This window comes from Saccostrea echinata, unplaced genomic scaffold (genome assembly GCF_033153115.1).
Source record: "Saccostrea echinata isolate AGI-Se365-2 ecotype Australia unplaced genomic scaffold, CSIRO_AGI_Sech_v1 ptg000065l, whole genome shotgun sequence".
Lineage (NCBI taxonomy): Eukaryota > Metazoa > Mollusca > Bivalvia > Ostreida > Ostreidae > Saccostrea > Saccostrea echinata.
This window is the reverse complement of record NW_026889814.1, coordinates 2626470-2642968: the sequence shown is the minus strand read 5'-3', so window position 1 is coordinate 2642968 and position 16499 is coordinate 2626470. Positions and strand designations below refer to the sequence as shown.

General features: G+C 32.4%; 1 protein-coding gene across 2 annotated transcripts in view; it reads right to left on the bottom strand.

Moving 5' to 3' along the window:
• Nucleotides 1-8218: 8218 nt before the first annotated feature.
• LOC133176095 (integrin alpha-4-like) overlaps nt 8219-16499 on the bottom strand; it is a 34354-nt gene continuing 26073 nt past the window's right edge. For both annotated transcript variants that reach the window (XM_061311263.1, XM_061311264.1), the window contains 5 exons: nt 12396-12524; nt 10535-10663; nt 10168-10266; nt 9914-10036; nt 8219-9270 (listed from right to left, as the gene is read on the bottom strand). In XM_061311263.1, coding sequence (XP_061167247.1) covers nt 9055-9270; nt 9914-10036; nt 10168-10266; nt 10535-10663; nt 12396-12524 — 696 coding nt within the window. In that variant the 3' untranslated portion in view covers nt 8219-9054. The remainder of the gene's footprint in view (nt 9271-9913; nt 10037-10167; nt 10267-10534; nt 10664-12395; nt 12525-16499) is intronic.

Genomic DNA, 16499 nt, shown 5'->3' with positions numbered 1-16499 from the left:
AAAATCTTCTTCTCTGCACCTGGGTATTAAATTCAGTAACTAAGTACATAGTTATGATGAGCAAGAGTGCCTCTTCCAAAATTGTGAATTTCATGGCCCCAGGGGCAGGGGTTCTGGTGTTAGGGTGGGGCTCTATTGATTATATAGTGAAAATGCATTAATTCATTGAAAATCTTCTTCTCTGCTCCTGGGTATTAGATAAACTAACTAAGTACATAGTTATGATGAGCAAGAGTGCCTCTTCCAAAATTGTGAATTTCATGGACCCTGGGTCAGGTGTTCTGGTGTTAGGGTGGGGCTCCTCGAAAATCTTCTTCTCTACTCCTGGGTATTATTGAAACACATTAGATACATAGTTATGATGAACAAGAGTGCCTCTTCCAAAATTGTGAATTTCATGGACCCTGGGTCAGGTGTTCTGGTGTTAGGGTGGGGCTCTATTGATTATATAGTGAAAATGCATTAATTCTTTGAAAATCTTCTTCTCTGCACCTGGGTATTAAATTCAGTAACTAAGTACATAGTTATGATGAGCAAGAGTGCCTCTTCCAAAATTGTGAATTTCATGGCCCCAGGGGCAGGGGTTCTGGTGTTAGGGTGGGGCTCTATTGATTATATAGTGAAAATGCATTAATTCATTGAAAATCTTCTTCTCTGCTCCTGGGTATTAGATAAACTAACTAAGTACATAGTTATGATGAGCAAGAGTGCCTCTTCCAAAATTGTGAATTTCATGGACCCTGGGTCAGGTGTTCTGGTGTTAGGGTGGGGCTCCTCGAAAATCTTCTTCTCTACTCCTGGGTATTATTGAAACACATTAGATACATAGTTATGATAATCAAGGATGCCTCTTCCAAAATTGTGAAATTCGTGGCCCCTGGATCAGGGGTTCTGGTGTTAGGGCGGGGCTCTATTGATTATAAAGTGAAAATGTTTTAATTCTTTAAAAATCTTTTTCTCTGCACCTGGGTATTATTTAAACAAACTAAGTACATTGTTATGATAAGCAAGGATGCCTCTTCCAAAATTATGAAATTCATGGCCCCGGGGACAGGAGTTCTGGTGCTAGGGCGGGGCTATATAGATCCTATAGTGAAGGTGAATTATTTCTTTGAAAATCTTCTTCTCTGCCCCTGCGTATTGTTCAAACAGACTAAGTACATTGTTATGATACGCAAGGATGCCTCTTCCAAAATTGTGAATTTTATGACCCCAGGTTAAAGGGTTCTGGTGGGGGGGGGGGGGGGGGCTTCTATTGATTATAAAGTGAAAATGCAAAATTTCTTTGAAAATATTCTTTTCTGCTTCTGGTTAAAAAAGCAAAGAAGCTAATTGTATAGTTATGATGAGCAAGAATGCTTCTTTCATGGTAGTTAATTTCATGACCCCTGGGTCAGATCTACTGGTGTGAGGGTGGGCCTCTTGATAATATAGTGAAAATGCATTAATTCTATTAAATACATGTAATTCTGTTTGCTCCTTAGTGTTAAGCAGATAAACAAAGTGATTAGCTATGATGAGCAAACTTATGGCTCCAGGGTCAGAAGCTCTGGTGTTTTTTTTTTTTTTTGGGGGGGGGGGGCTCTATTGATAATATAGTGAATCTGTAGTAAAAATGCATTATTTCTTTAAAAATCTTCTCCGCACCTGGGCATATCTGAGGCAAATAGAGTAAACATTTTTATAAGGAAGGGAATTTTTACCAGATTTTTGAACATCTGGACCATTTGGTCAAGTGTTCTGGTCCTGGCCAGGGCTCTATTAGTTTGTATTCTACTGAGAGGAGTTATTCCCCTTTGCCATTTACTTCTGATAATTTATCACTGTAAATAATGTACTTGAAAGGTAAATAGAATAAGAGAATTATGCAAAAACTTTTATTGTATAATACAAAAAGTACTTTCATTGTTTTAATGATCAGATAGACTTGTAAGTAGTAGATGAATAAAAATGAGACAAAAGTAACTTGTCTTATTAAATGTTCATCAAAGACCAAGAGAGGCCAATGTAAGAGATTTCAACAAGGGATTAAAATAATACAGAAGCATTGGTATGGTAATAGTGATAAACGGGGAACAGATTAGAGCCTAATTTATTAACTGTTAATGAATACTAGACTAATTATTTTGTTGATCCTGATCACCCTATGTTTCTTGCTTTTGGGCAACAAAGCTTCACCTTTCATTTCATTTTATACTCTATGGATCCTCAAAATTGTTGTATTATACTCAGGTGACCGTTAAGGCCCTTGGGCCTCTTGTTTTTTTTTTTTTTTTTTTTTTTTTTTTTTTTTTTTGTTTTTTGTTTTTTGGAAATGTTAATTCTTTCTCCAAATGGGTCTTTTTCTCAAACTCATCAATTTCTTGAATCTTTGTATCCACCATTTAATTGTTTAGATTTTCATCACCCATTGAAAATACATCTTGGCTTCAAACCATCTAGTTTCATATCAATTATTATGAGATCAAAATATTATAATATTTTTAAAGATGAATTACAATATAAATTTCCCCTTCAATAAATTCCACCACATAAATCTTTTTATCCACCGCACTTGTTCATAATTCTAATCATAAATGTCATTATCACAAATTTTTAAAATAAACCAAACGGATTAAAAACAAACAAATCATTTTAGGAACTTTGAGAAACAAATAATTCCTTTTTTATCCCTACTGGATGTTCAATTTACAAGTAAAGTTGAGATCCATCCATTTATTTTTCACTATGAAACAGAAAAAACGTCCATCTTAACATGGATTGGTTGAAACAGGCGAAAATATTAATATTTCGCTGAGTTTTGATAATGAAAAGATGAAATAACAAATCGTAATATTCTTTGTTATTTTGCTTAGATTACAAGAATTTACTATGCCAACGCGTAGAGCTGAAGTTACTATGTGTTAATGAACGTGATAATTTCTTTATATTTGTAGCTTTATTGTGAAATCATGTTCAGTGATATTTTTCAAAAGAAAAAGATAATTGATGCGAATCTTCATTTTAGATGTAATCCATATCGTACCGAAACACATAACTGGATGATATTGGATTCTTGCACGATATATTTAACCCGGATTTAACTTTCATCATTTTATTCTGCTTTTACACGGATGAATATCATTAAGGTTGTGTTTGCCTTGTCCGGTGTTGTTCTTTTTGTTGTTCTGATAGCATGTGCCTGTAGTTGCTGGAGGAGAACAATTAAGGAAGTCAGAAGGCAGGAGAGAACGACTGTATCAACGTTTGATTGTACATCTGACAGTACTAAAGGTGAGATTAATGGATTAATTGATTGTATGTTGTTTAAAGTCCCATTCAATAGTTTTTCACTCATGTAGAGACGTCCAAAGGTGAGAGGCTTTATTGATATTACTATCCATAGCATATTTACTTACGGTCATACGTCTACTCTTCAATTATATATAACTTTTTCCAAGACTTTGCGATTGAGGTACTGCTACTTTAACATAATTGAGGTAAATTAAATGGCATTTGTGCACGATTTCAGAGGATGGTATTTCCAATATAATCCAACATGAAGTTACTTGACTTCTTCCAAACTCAAGTGGCACAAAAAAGGACATAATTAAGGATATTTTTGAAACCGATTTTAGGGTATATTCATGTTCTTTCACTGGAGCTCTTCATTATGAGAAGATACAAAAATAATCCGAGAACCTGTCCTCAGACCTTAAACATTTCTTTTAAACAAAATATACTTGACCTGTGAATGAAGGACCTAGCGTGTATAGTTAAGGAAACAAGAGAAAGTAAAGAGAAAGTAAAAAAAAATACGCATTGAAAGAGAAAGAACATAAAATACTTCCTGTTGTCATTTCTTTAACGAATTGCTTTTTAATTCTTTGGTGGGATGGGGACTGGATTTAGATTAATTTTTGTATCTTCTCATAATGAAGAGCTCCAATGAAAAAACATAAATATACCCCAAAATCTCTCAATTTGTTTTATGTTCTTTTTTTCTTTTATCCCAGCAATTCCTTATATATGGATTACGGGCAAAGGTGACTGACTACATGTATGATGTATTTCAGTTGACCTGCTCTTTGTCATTTCATTATTTGTTAACTAACGGTTTGGTTATTTGATTACTGTCAGTTATCTTCATATTTTATTTTGGTTAACTATAATCTTACATGAATCGAGTGTCTTTAAACTGGAACTTTTGAAATTTGTTGTAATACAGCGATATATTGATGTGATTTATTTTTTCTGTAACGTTAAGTCCTTTATCATGGGGATAAGCATTGACCATTTTTAAAACAGTTCATTAAAGATAACAGGAGGCAAAAATATTCTTCACTGACATTTGCAGCTGTCCTTCATACAATATGTTACTTTATGATAATTAGCATATTTGTGTTCAATATAATTGGCATTTGATATAAAAACATTTTTCCCAGAGTACAATTGACATTCAATTAATGCAGGATAAAGTATTTGATGAAGATGATAATTTGACATTATGAAATTATTTCTTTGTAGAAGTCCAGACAATGGTTTGAATTTTACATCTGTGGAAATTCTGGATGAATTACTTTTAATCCATAAAGAATCAAATATACAGGAACACATGCACGCCATATTTGTTTTTTGATTTATAATACTGTAAATTGGCAAATAATCTCGATGGTTTTAATTTCACTATCTTTGCGATTTATCATTTTCCCGGGAAATTCAACCTATCGTGAATGCTATCATCAGTTTTTAAAAACGAAAACGTTCCAATGCTTATACGAAATTTAAATCAATTTCTTGCAGCGTGAAATTAAAACCATCATGATTGGTACTTTTTAAGAAATCGTGAAATTTTAACGCCGTGGAATTAAAACGACTAACAGTAATCAGTTTGAAATAGAAACAAAAAAGTTATCTTTAATTAATTTAAATTAGAGAAAAAAACAGATCTTTTTCATCATACATGTACTTTCAATAACTAAGTATTAAATATGTATTGATTTCGTGGTAACTGCAGAAAGGAAGAATGTACATGTCTTTTAGTTGTGCATCTTTTAGTCTCTAGTGTGCAGATAATTTCAAAAAATATTTTGTTTAAGAAGAACTTTGTTTTGAAATTCAAAATGTGATTGAGATTTTGTTTTCATTGTACATTCATACAGTATGTCTAAAATTTATATGATTTACAAAATATTTGGACATTTTATGGTTGATGGCACATGCTTTACATTGCGAATAAAAGTGTATTATTTTCACGATGTTTTTCAGGAAAAAAATCATAAAGATTTATTTAAATGTACATATAAGACAGATAGGTAACGTCCATTTTTGTTATGTTCTTTATTTAAAGATTATGAAAGCATATCATTATAATAAAATGGTACGTTTTTCAGGGCCGATTTTCACACATGACCCATGTGACACCCACAGAATAGATCTATACGAGATCAATATTGTTTGTCAATCAAACGAGAAACTACAGCTCTTCCTTTGATTAACAGGCAATCCAATCGTGCTACCTGAACATATTAGCTTTTTGTGATAAGGTCTTGTGTTCGCGAACATCAAAACTTATTGTCCAGAATTAACACGTTTGTATACAAAAAATTTTTAAAATGTGTTTTATGTGTTACATGTACGTGTTAAGATCAAGATCAAGTAAATGAAAGGAGCGTACAGGTTTCTTAAAACTTGGGATGCTTTATGCTTACTCTTGATGCTTTAAATTGTCAACTAAGACAACATATATCTTAAACCTGAACACGACTCTCTAAATAGTTTTACGCCATATTAATTTTCCTATTTCTGATAACAGCACTAGGGTATATATACCCTTCTCATTCGTGCCCGGCATCTAGTATTTCTTGCGTTGTCCTGGTGTTTACATTTTTTGTCGTTTTTTACGTGCAATTTGAACATCCTTTTAATTAATAGACATGTGCAGTTGACGTTACTTTTCTTCTGACATTGTATCGTTACATACATTTGAAAAAAAGTATCGCTACCGAGGATGCAAGACACATCCATACGTGTGAGACCTGTACAGCAAATAACTGTTAATAAGTCAGAGGCGTATATAGGTGTTCAAGGATAAGACGCCAACGGAGAAAAATATTGCGTACAAGAAGAAATTTCTTCCTCTTACGAGTCGTGTCCAGTTTCAAGTTTAAATTAGGGGGGGGGGGGTAGTTTTGTACTTTTTATTACAACGTCTAAGTGAAATGAAAAAGTTGTATCTTGGAAAACTTTCCACAAGTAACATTTCAACATAGAATTTAGACGCCAAGAGAGTCTCAAAAATATACTGTGACCTTAGCTACATCAGCTAGGAATCTCTATAACGTTAGACAGGTAAAATTACTTAACTTAAACACTCAGGTGTCCTTTCAGTAAAAAAACAAACAAACAGATTCGAACATCATTCTTCATGGAAATTTGAGTTATAAACCAACTATTACTTGCGATTCGCCATTTAGAAATCTATCATCAACTAATAATTTTCGCGACTGAACTACACAAAAATAATTCGTGATGAGGAATACATAAGTCAGTAAAAGACAATCACAAACCTTCAGATATCTGTCACAAAAAATCGTTTTCAGTTATCATTGTCAACAAGATATAATGCTAAGTAAAACACATTGTAATAAATCTGTACTGTAAAAAGGTTAACGATTGGTCGAAGGGGAGGGGGTGTTAAGTAGAGAAAACAAAAACAAACTTGTTTACAATGTACAACGTATGTAAGACAACGAAAAAAATGTTTACTTCTTTGCTTGTTTATAATTAGAATGTATTAGTTATTTTTGTTGCCATTTAATCATTATTTACAATCCTTTTTAATATGCATAAAAGTATTTGTTTATGTTATAAATGTTTTACCATTTGACAATTTCAAAATTGCACCTGGTATGGAAAGACAACGATTGATAATATGAAATAAAACCGTTTGCAGAGAACATGTGTCATCTATAGGTCTAATGATGCATTGACAATCTGCATATATATATATATATATATATATATATATATATATATATATATATATATATATATATATATATATATATATCTCAATACATAAGATAATATTTTAATATAGACCAAGGTATTTACATCTATAGCGTTCGTAAAGTAGTATGCATTTAATATTTCAATTTCATATATTTAATAAATCATGGTCTTTCATTGTCTGTAAAGTAAGCGATACTAAAGATATCAGAAATGACGATAGGGCCTCTATCTGCGACACATTTCATTTTAATTAAGCTCTGACTTGTTTTAGAAAGAAAATAATCATTTAAATCAGAGCACTTTATTTGAAAGTTTATGGCATTTTAACCCTGGGCCCTGTGCATTATCTCCGGCCTATTAAGACCACGATTTTTACTTAAAGATGAAAAAAAGTTAAAGCAATAAAAACCAAACTATTCTGACTTGGATTTTTTATAAGAAATATTTTGGTATTCAATAAGTATATCTAGAACCATTCATTTTGAACAAAACGTCATTGTCCACGAACTTTATGGACAACTTTCGTACATGTCTAAAGCAGTTCATTAAAACCATTCAGAACATGTAGTTCTGTTTCTCAATTCTAATAACTTGGTATTTCACAAGCTTTAAATCTGGATGATCTTGCCCTTCCTGATAATGGATTGCGATGACCTAGTACAGGGAACGTAATTATGATTAAATAAATTTCAATGTCAATTCATTCAGGAGTTTTTTTTATCTGATTAGTTAATTATATAATTATTTTATACTGCATTGAAAAAAAAATATAATAAAAAAAATACATGAAGTGCATAATTGCATATTTCTCAGCCAAAGAAAAGATGCACTTTAATTATTTGTTTGTGGCTATTCACAAGGCTTTTTATGCCTTATGTTTCGGAATACATGCTAGAAGGAATGCTTCTGACATTTAAACATGTACATGTAAGAGATGAGTAAGAAAGTCAACACTTTAATAATTGTTGCTTCTTGAAGATGTTATTATTTGTGTACCACTCAAAAATCAAATTAAAAAAAAACAACAATAAAATGGAATTAGGTTTCTTATGATTTGTTCCTAACAAAATCCACATAACAAATTAAAGCAAGTAAAATAAATTCATCAAAGGGGGTAATATTTGAAACATGGTTGTTGAAAATGAGGATTTTTTTTAACGGATATCCCTCTTAGCAGAGACTGTTCATCCTCATGAGAATGCAGTGAAAAAAATGGGGAAAAAAATTTGGTGATGATTTTTTTATGTCACGCAATTGGTTCGTGGTCAAAATTGATAATGTGTTCGAGGTAATCATCGAATATGATATTTTCAGGAGTATTTATGAAAAAAAAAATTCACTAGTACACGTACTAGTAAAAAATGAACAGAAACCTTTAAATAAATTTAAAATTTGATTAACATCATAGTGATACCACTGCACATTTTATCCAAGGATTTCTCTCCACTGTAAAAATGTTCAGCTGCAGATCATCTAATAGAGTATTTCTGACCGTAATGAAATAAAAAAAAATCTCGCCATGCTTTTAAAAAAATTGCAATCAAAAACTGGTAGAAATAATGGTCAAATGCATACAAAATGCCATTCTCTTTCTGTTTACATGTCAATGCATACATAATTATCTTCCTTTACATGTACATTCGTTAACTTTTCAGATAAAACAGATTATATTTCACTTATTCTTTATAATTTTTTGCTTCATTGTACGTCATCTGCAGACCCATTTATGCATTTTTTAATTGTTGTTGTAACAACTGTTTCATGATTTATTTTTCCTCTAAATATAAGATGATTTGTTCCATCAAAATGGAAACAAATGAAAGTATGAATTATGGACTCCATTAGCACATTCTACACATATCACAAACATTTGTCACCTCTCACACACACTCTCTGGTTAAAAAAAGTCATTCACCGGTGATGAAAGGAATGTAAAATTTCCTTTCCAGTTTGCCTCATTGAGTACTATCAACGAAATGTGAGTACATTTCGAATTTGAAGATACTCTCATGAAAACAGAGAACATCTAAGATTAGAAAACTTAAAACCATTTTTTTTCTGTTATCTGTCTTGGACATCTAAATCCGGATAGTCTTTCTTTGTACTTTGTCTAAACCCTTGGGAGCCTCTGTCAGTACCATTGATTGATGACTCGTGACCTTTGTTCAGCTCCTTACTGACAAATTGTGACATCATTCTACTCTGCCTCTGTTTCATCTGGGACTGCCTTTTGGCTCTGTCGATTTCTCCCCTTTTTTTCCGGTTAAAGAACCCACACTAAATAATACATAATCACATATTCTATATTATAAGTACTACCAAATTCCAAAAGTATTTACAGATAAAATCATTTGTTTTGCTTTATCTAGTAGGATAATTTATCATTCTTTCATAGTATTGTCACATTTTTACTGTATACACATAAATGCCATTAAATTAGAACTGGTAATAATCAAGCAAAAAGCCAAGTTACTAACCATCTGGTACAACCACAAATTACAACTGAAACTGTTTCTTTATGCGTTATACATATATATCACATGCGTTACATTTATAATAAATACAAAGTACATGTAACCTTGCACATAAATGGGTACATAAATGACGGTCTTAAAGGCACCAAGACAGTATTCCAGCTAAAATTATTACACCGAAAGTATTTCTTGGCGAAGAATATATTCATTTTAAAAAAGGACGTTACATTAAGTTCCAAAACAGTTTTGATGACATTGAAGTATAGATGCAGGTGAATCTTTCTTGTTATTTTCAGGATTAATTAAGCTTTGTATGTAAGACATCATTTTCTCTTCGAGCCTTAAGTTGTTGTCTACTCCGCATGGAACATATAATTTCTATGACAGTTCTAAGTAATTACTATATGTGAACAAACCAAATTTTAAAATCTGAACATTCCAATTACCTTCCATAGAATAAGTGCAATAATAACAAGAAACAAGAATCCTCCAACACTGCCCCCAACAGCGTACCAAAGTAGGTCAGATGACGTCACACCAGTGGAGCCCAATGAGACTCTCAATGCTACCTGAAATAGGAAACACAGAACACACGATGTTATGTTTGTGTGGCTCAGTCTTTACACATTATGACTTATTCTAAAATGAAACGAAACATAAAGGGTCTTTATTTTGGTTCATTTTAACTTTCTGAACTCACCTTTCCTTTATCTGTAACATTTATAGAGGCTGGTATTTTGTTGTTGTACAAACGAAGCTCTCCTGGGGTGACAAATTGTGCGGCGTTAGTATTTAAGTCCTACAATTGCATTTAAACACATTACCTTTCTAGCTTAGAATGTACCCGAATTCATTCAATCTCATGGATAGCAATTAAACACGTAATAAAATATCATATTTCAGCCATTTCAAAAGGGCATACACATGGATACTTTCAATGATTTTTTTTCGCACTTCCGTTTTTAAAATTTAACTAAGTAGGGTTCATCAGAAAAGCAAAATGAAAAAGTTAATTCCACTAAACATAAGAATAATAAAATAATGTAAACCTTGAAGGTCTTTCATACCTTAAGAATATTTGAGAATGAGTTGGAATCAAGATCCATCGTTAGTTCTACACTCTCAAACTCTGTTGCTTTAATGAATCCAAGATCACAAATCAAGTAAGTGCAACTGATTCCAGGAAGACCACAAAGCTACATCACAAAAATAAGACATGTTTTATATTCATTTTTATTGCTTGTAATTCAGGATGACTTTTAGCAGATTTGTTGTTTCCAAAAACAAGGAAAGAAAGACAAGACATTTGAATACCTTGACTAATATGTTCTGAATAACAAGAGGCCTACGGACCTTATATGATGTAACAACTTTCCAACAACTGAATTTGGTTCGTATTTTAAACCAGAGGCCATGAAATTCACAATTTTGAAAGGAGCACCATTGCTCATCATAACTTTAAATTTAGCATGCTTAGTTTGAATACTTAATGCCCAAAGGCAGAGCAGAGGAACAAAGACAAATGCATTCCACTATATAATCCGTAGTACCCCACCCGACAGGAATCCCTGACTCTGGGGTCACACATTTCACAATTTTGAGAAAAGGCACCCTTGGTCACCATAAATGTTTGATTAATACCGAGGAGTAGATTTCAAAGCATTAATTCATTTTCAGTATATGTTCATTAGAGCCCCCACCTCCGTATCCCTGACCCAATGGCCTTGAAATTCACAATTCTGGAAGAAGCACCCTTGCCCATCATAATGTACTCATCATCTATGTACTTGGATCATCGACATAATACCCAGGAGCAGAGGAGAAGACTTTCAAAGAATTAATGCATTTTCACTATACAATCATTAAAGCCCCGCCCTAACACCAGAACTCCTGACCAAGTGGCCATGAAATTCACAATTTTGGAGGAGGCACCCTTTCTTATCATAACTATGTACATAGTGTATCGGCTTAATACCCAGGGACAGAGCAGAAGATTTTCAAAGAATTTATGCATTTTCACTATATAATCAATATAGCCCCGCCCTAACACAAGAACCCCCGACCCTGGAAAAATTCATAATTTTGGAAGAGGCATCCTTGCTTATCATAACCAAGCACTTAGTTTATTTAAATAATATCCAGGAATAGAGAAGAAGATTTTCAAAGAATTAATGCATTTTCACTATATAATCAATAGAGTCCCGCAGTAACACCGGAACCCCTGACCAAAGGGCCACAAAATTCACAATTTTGAAAGAGACACCCTTCCTCATCTTAACTATCTTTTAGTTTGTTTCCTTAATACCCAGGAGCAGAGGAGAAGATTTTTAAGAAATAATGCATTTTCACTATACATATTCAACAGAGCCCCACTCTAGCACCAGAACCACTGACCTTGGGGCCATGAATATAGCAATTTTTGTAGAAGGCCCAATGCTTATTACAATCTAACAGTTTGACTGCTTGATGCCCAGGAATAAAGAAGATTTTTATATATTGCATTAATTTTTAGGGTTTTAGCCCCACCCCTCAGGTCCCGGGGAGGGAGGGGGGCATGGATTTCATAATTTTTGTTCCCCTTCACCCATAGATGCTATATGCCAAATTATGTTGCAATTGGTTCAGCCCTTTCACTCACCTTAAAGCCTCAGGTCACCTGATGAACTTAGTTATGACACTGTGTTGGGAGGAGCATTGCATTCTTATGTTTGTTTATTATATTTTCAAATTGTAAGTTGCAAGATAATACTATAGTATTCAATTTATCTTTACTAGAAATGTTCTTTGTTCTGATCTGCTCCACTTCTTTAAAACTACTTTATAAAAAAAAAAAACCTCTTTGTGTGTGAGCAGTGTAGCAGATCTGAAAACACTTGGCCAGCGAAGAGGTATGCAATGTACATGCAATATAAAACTAAGACAGCGTACAATATCAGTTGAAGTTTCCTCCTTTACGTTATCTTTCAGAGGTTGTGATATCAAATTGCCAGCTTCTCCTAAACGTATTATGTCGATTTTCATTTCTGCTGTACAATTTCCTCTGTTGACCGTTATATCCTAAAAAATAAAAATCAGTAAGCATGTAATACATTCTATTTTATCTTCATTACGTAGTTTTTGTGAGTTACAGGTGAAATATTTCAGCGATATATTTAAGGAGGGATTCTTTTCTGGTTTCTGACACCATGAAATACTCAAAGTATATTTGCTTACAGGTCTTTTATATTTAGATGTTAAGGGTTTTAAAGATCATATTTTTCTTTCTTTTGCATAATTGTACAATTTGAAATAGTAATGGTAAACTGACTTTAAAATCTAGCAGGGACTATATTTCTGGCGGAATAGCGGCGTATGAAAATATCTCCTTTTCTGCTTCTGAAAATTACTACAGAACAATGAATTTAAAAGGCATTTTTAAACAATCAAAGGCTTAATTTTTGTAGTGGCTGAAATTAATAATAATGGACTAAAGTTTTAAAATATATCAAATAAATATGAATTTCTAGACAAATAGCAATCTTATAGCCTTTGAAAGCTAAGGATTCTAAGAACAGATTTGAGTAAAAATTCAGTAAAACATGTTTTTCTCTCTTATTGAACGGTAAAAACTTTTTATTTATGTAGCACTTTGTACCTTTACATGACTACTTTACCATATGTAAAAATAATAGAATTTTAAATATACAAAACATATTAAAACAACTAATATTCCCTAAAAAAAAGTAAAGGAAATTCGGATTACCCAATATCTATTTAGTTTAACTGTTTATCTCAGTTTGATACTATCATTTGGTAGACCTTTTGTTGTTTCAACTTTTTATGTAAAAAGAAAAAAATTAAATCTTTTAAAATAATAATAAGCATTACATTGGCCAAAATAATTTTTATTCTTAATGACAAGGAAAAGAAAATGACCTTGACCTTTTAATTAAACGGTCAAATATAATAATGTAAGTATTTGAAACATTTATAAAAAGTTTTATTTTTGCAAAAAAGCTATTTCCTGTTCTCTTTCCTAATCCTTAATTTACTTCTTTTTTCAAATATAAATAACTTAAACAACCAAGCACATTATCAGGAAGAAGTTTCTTGCGTCAATAAAAATGAAATGCGATTTTTGATTCGTCTGAGACATTTGTTTTCAAATCTGACAAAATTAAGATTATTTTAAGAACTCCATAAATAGAGATATTTCATTAAATACATATGTAGTCAGAAGTATATGTCAAAGATGTGAACTTCTGCAAATATGTTAATGTCTTTGTATGTGACCCTTTATTTCATTTGCAGTAAAAATATTTCCATCGTTTTAAAATTTACAAGAGGCAACTAAAAGGTGAGCATAAGCTGCTCAAAATTAAAATAATTAAAAAAACTTTTATTCAATTTATTTATTAATTACATAATGTACAGTGATTATCATAGGTAAATAACACAAGAGGCCCAAGCGCCTTAACGGTCACCTGAGTAAAATACAATAATTTAGAGGATCCATAAACTGATAAATGAAGCTTTGTTGCCCAAAAGCAAGAAAAATAGTATGATTAGCATCAAAAAATAATTGGTCTAGTATCTATATGTCCCCCATTTATCACTATTACCATTCAGACTATTAACAAAATGCCTATTTTTTAACCCCATATTATTACCTCTCAAATTGGCATCTCTTGGCCTTTGAAGAACATTTAAAAAGATAAGTTATTTTTGTCTCGTTTTTATTCATCTATTATTTCCAAGTCTACCTGATCATTAAAACTATTGAAAGTACTTTTCGTATTATACAATAAATACTCTTGCATAATTCTCTTATTCTATTAACCTTTCAAATACATTGTTTACAGTGATTAATTATCAAAGGTGAATGGCAAAGGGGAATAACTTTGCTCAGCAGAATACAAGTTAATAGAGCCCTAGCCAGGACCAGAACATTTGCCTAAATGGTCCAGGTGTTCAAAATACTGGTAAAAATACCTTTGCATATTAAAACTTTTACTCTGTTTGCCTCGAATATGCCCAGAAGCATAAAAGATGTTAAAAGAAATGCATTTTCACTTTATTATTAAATAAGTAAAGCCCCACCCTTACACCAGAACATCTGACCCAGGGGCCATGAAATTCACAATTTTGAAAGAGGCGCCCTTCCTCATCATAACTATCTACATAGTTCATTGGTTTAATACCCAGGAGCCAAGAAGATTTTCATGGAATTAATGCATTTTTACTATATAGTCTATAGAGCCCCGCCCTAACACCAGAACGCCTGACCCTGGGGCCATGAAATTCATAATTTTGAAAGAGGCACTCTTGCTCATCATAACTATGAACTTAGTTAATTTATTTAATACCCAGGAGCAGAGAAGAAGATTTTCAAAGAATTAATGCATTTTCACTATATAATCAATAGAGCCGACGGACGAAAACGAATAGCAATAGGTCACCTGAGTAAACTCAGGTGACCTACAAATGGAAAGACTTCTCTATCTCAAAAAAGAAAACAAATGTCCCTACATTATCAATTAGCCCCGCTCAGCACAAAAACCCCATGAACAATGGTCAAGAATTTTACGAATCTGATAAAAACATTCATTGCTCAGTACAACTTTGTACTCTGTTTGCCGAGGAGAAGAGATTTTGAAGAAATAAAGCATTTCATTTTGGTTTCAATAGAGCCCCATTCTAACACCGGAACCTCTTATCCAGAGGACATGGATTTCATAATTTTGGAGGAGATGATCTCACTCATCATAAACATGCACTTAGTTTGTCTGCTAAATATCCAGAGGCACAGAAGAATTTTTAAAGAAATAAAGAATTTCAAATGTATTTTCACAATATCATCGATAGAGCCACATCCTTAAACTAGTATCCCCTGAAAAAGGGCCATGAATTTCATAATTTTAGAAGAAACACTCTTTATTATCTTAACTATACACTTAGTATGTCTTCTTAATATACGGGGTGGGGGGGGGGGGGGTTGAAAGATATTTCACATTTTCACTATATGATCGATAGAGCGCCATCATAATACCAGATCCCCTGACCCTGGGGCCAAGAATTTCACATTTATTATTATCATGCCGACGATTTGACTTCTTGATGTCCAGGAGTAAAGAAGAAGATTGCATTTACATATGTAACTGCATTTGAAGGTTGCATTCATTTTAATGGTTTTGGTTGCAACCCACAGGTCCCTGAGGGGAAGAGACCATGAAATTTAAATTTTTATTCCCTTTCCCCATAGATGATGTAAACAAAAAGTGGTTTCAGAAAAGAAAATGAAAATGTTCAAATGTGATTGAGTGACTCAGGTGACCTTATGGATTTGAAAAATACTATAATATTTTGATATTATAAAGAATTTGAATGCTTGAATTTGTTTTCACTCATTGGGATACAAGAAATTTTCATTGCCACTGAAATTACTTGAAACTAATTGAAATATGACTAAAAGTTTACTGAAAAGTGACTGAATTGCAGAGCTCTGTCATTCAGTGACCTTTCCAGGCCTTTCAGTCATCATTTAGATTACTGAATAGGTACAGTTTTATCCTGTGTTTAAAACATAATTATATGTGATTATATTTTATCAAAATCGAGCACCCCATCCCATCAACATGACAATACGTAACAATTGTCTTTTTTCTCATTTCATTAAGGTTTATTACCATTCACAAGTTCAGATTAAATTTTTAAGAAATCGATATCCTCTAGATCTTAAATAAAGACATGAAATGTGTAAAGGCGCCTATTCATGTTCTAGGAAACTAAATTCTTCAAAACGTTGCTTGTAAATGATACATACATGTATATTTTGCCCAGCTTTCAATTATTATAAAAAATATGAATTTCAAAGAAAAACTGAAGAAATTCTGGTAAAACGAAGAGTTTTCATACAGAATATCAGCTGATATGAAAAGTATGTACACAGGTGTGAGCAAATACAAAAAAGTTATTCTGGCAACAGAAATACTTTTTAAAACGTTGAAAAGGTTTCCTACAATTACTAAGCTCAATTGTAATATCTAAGCTTTA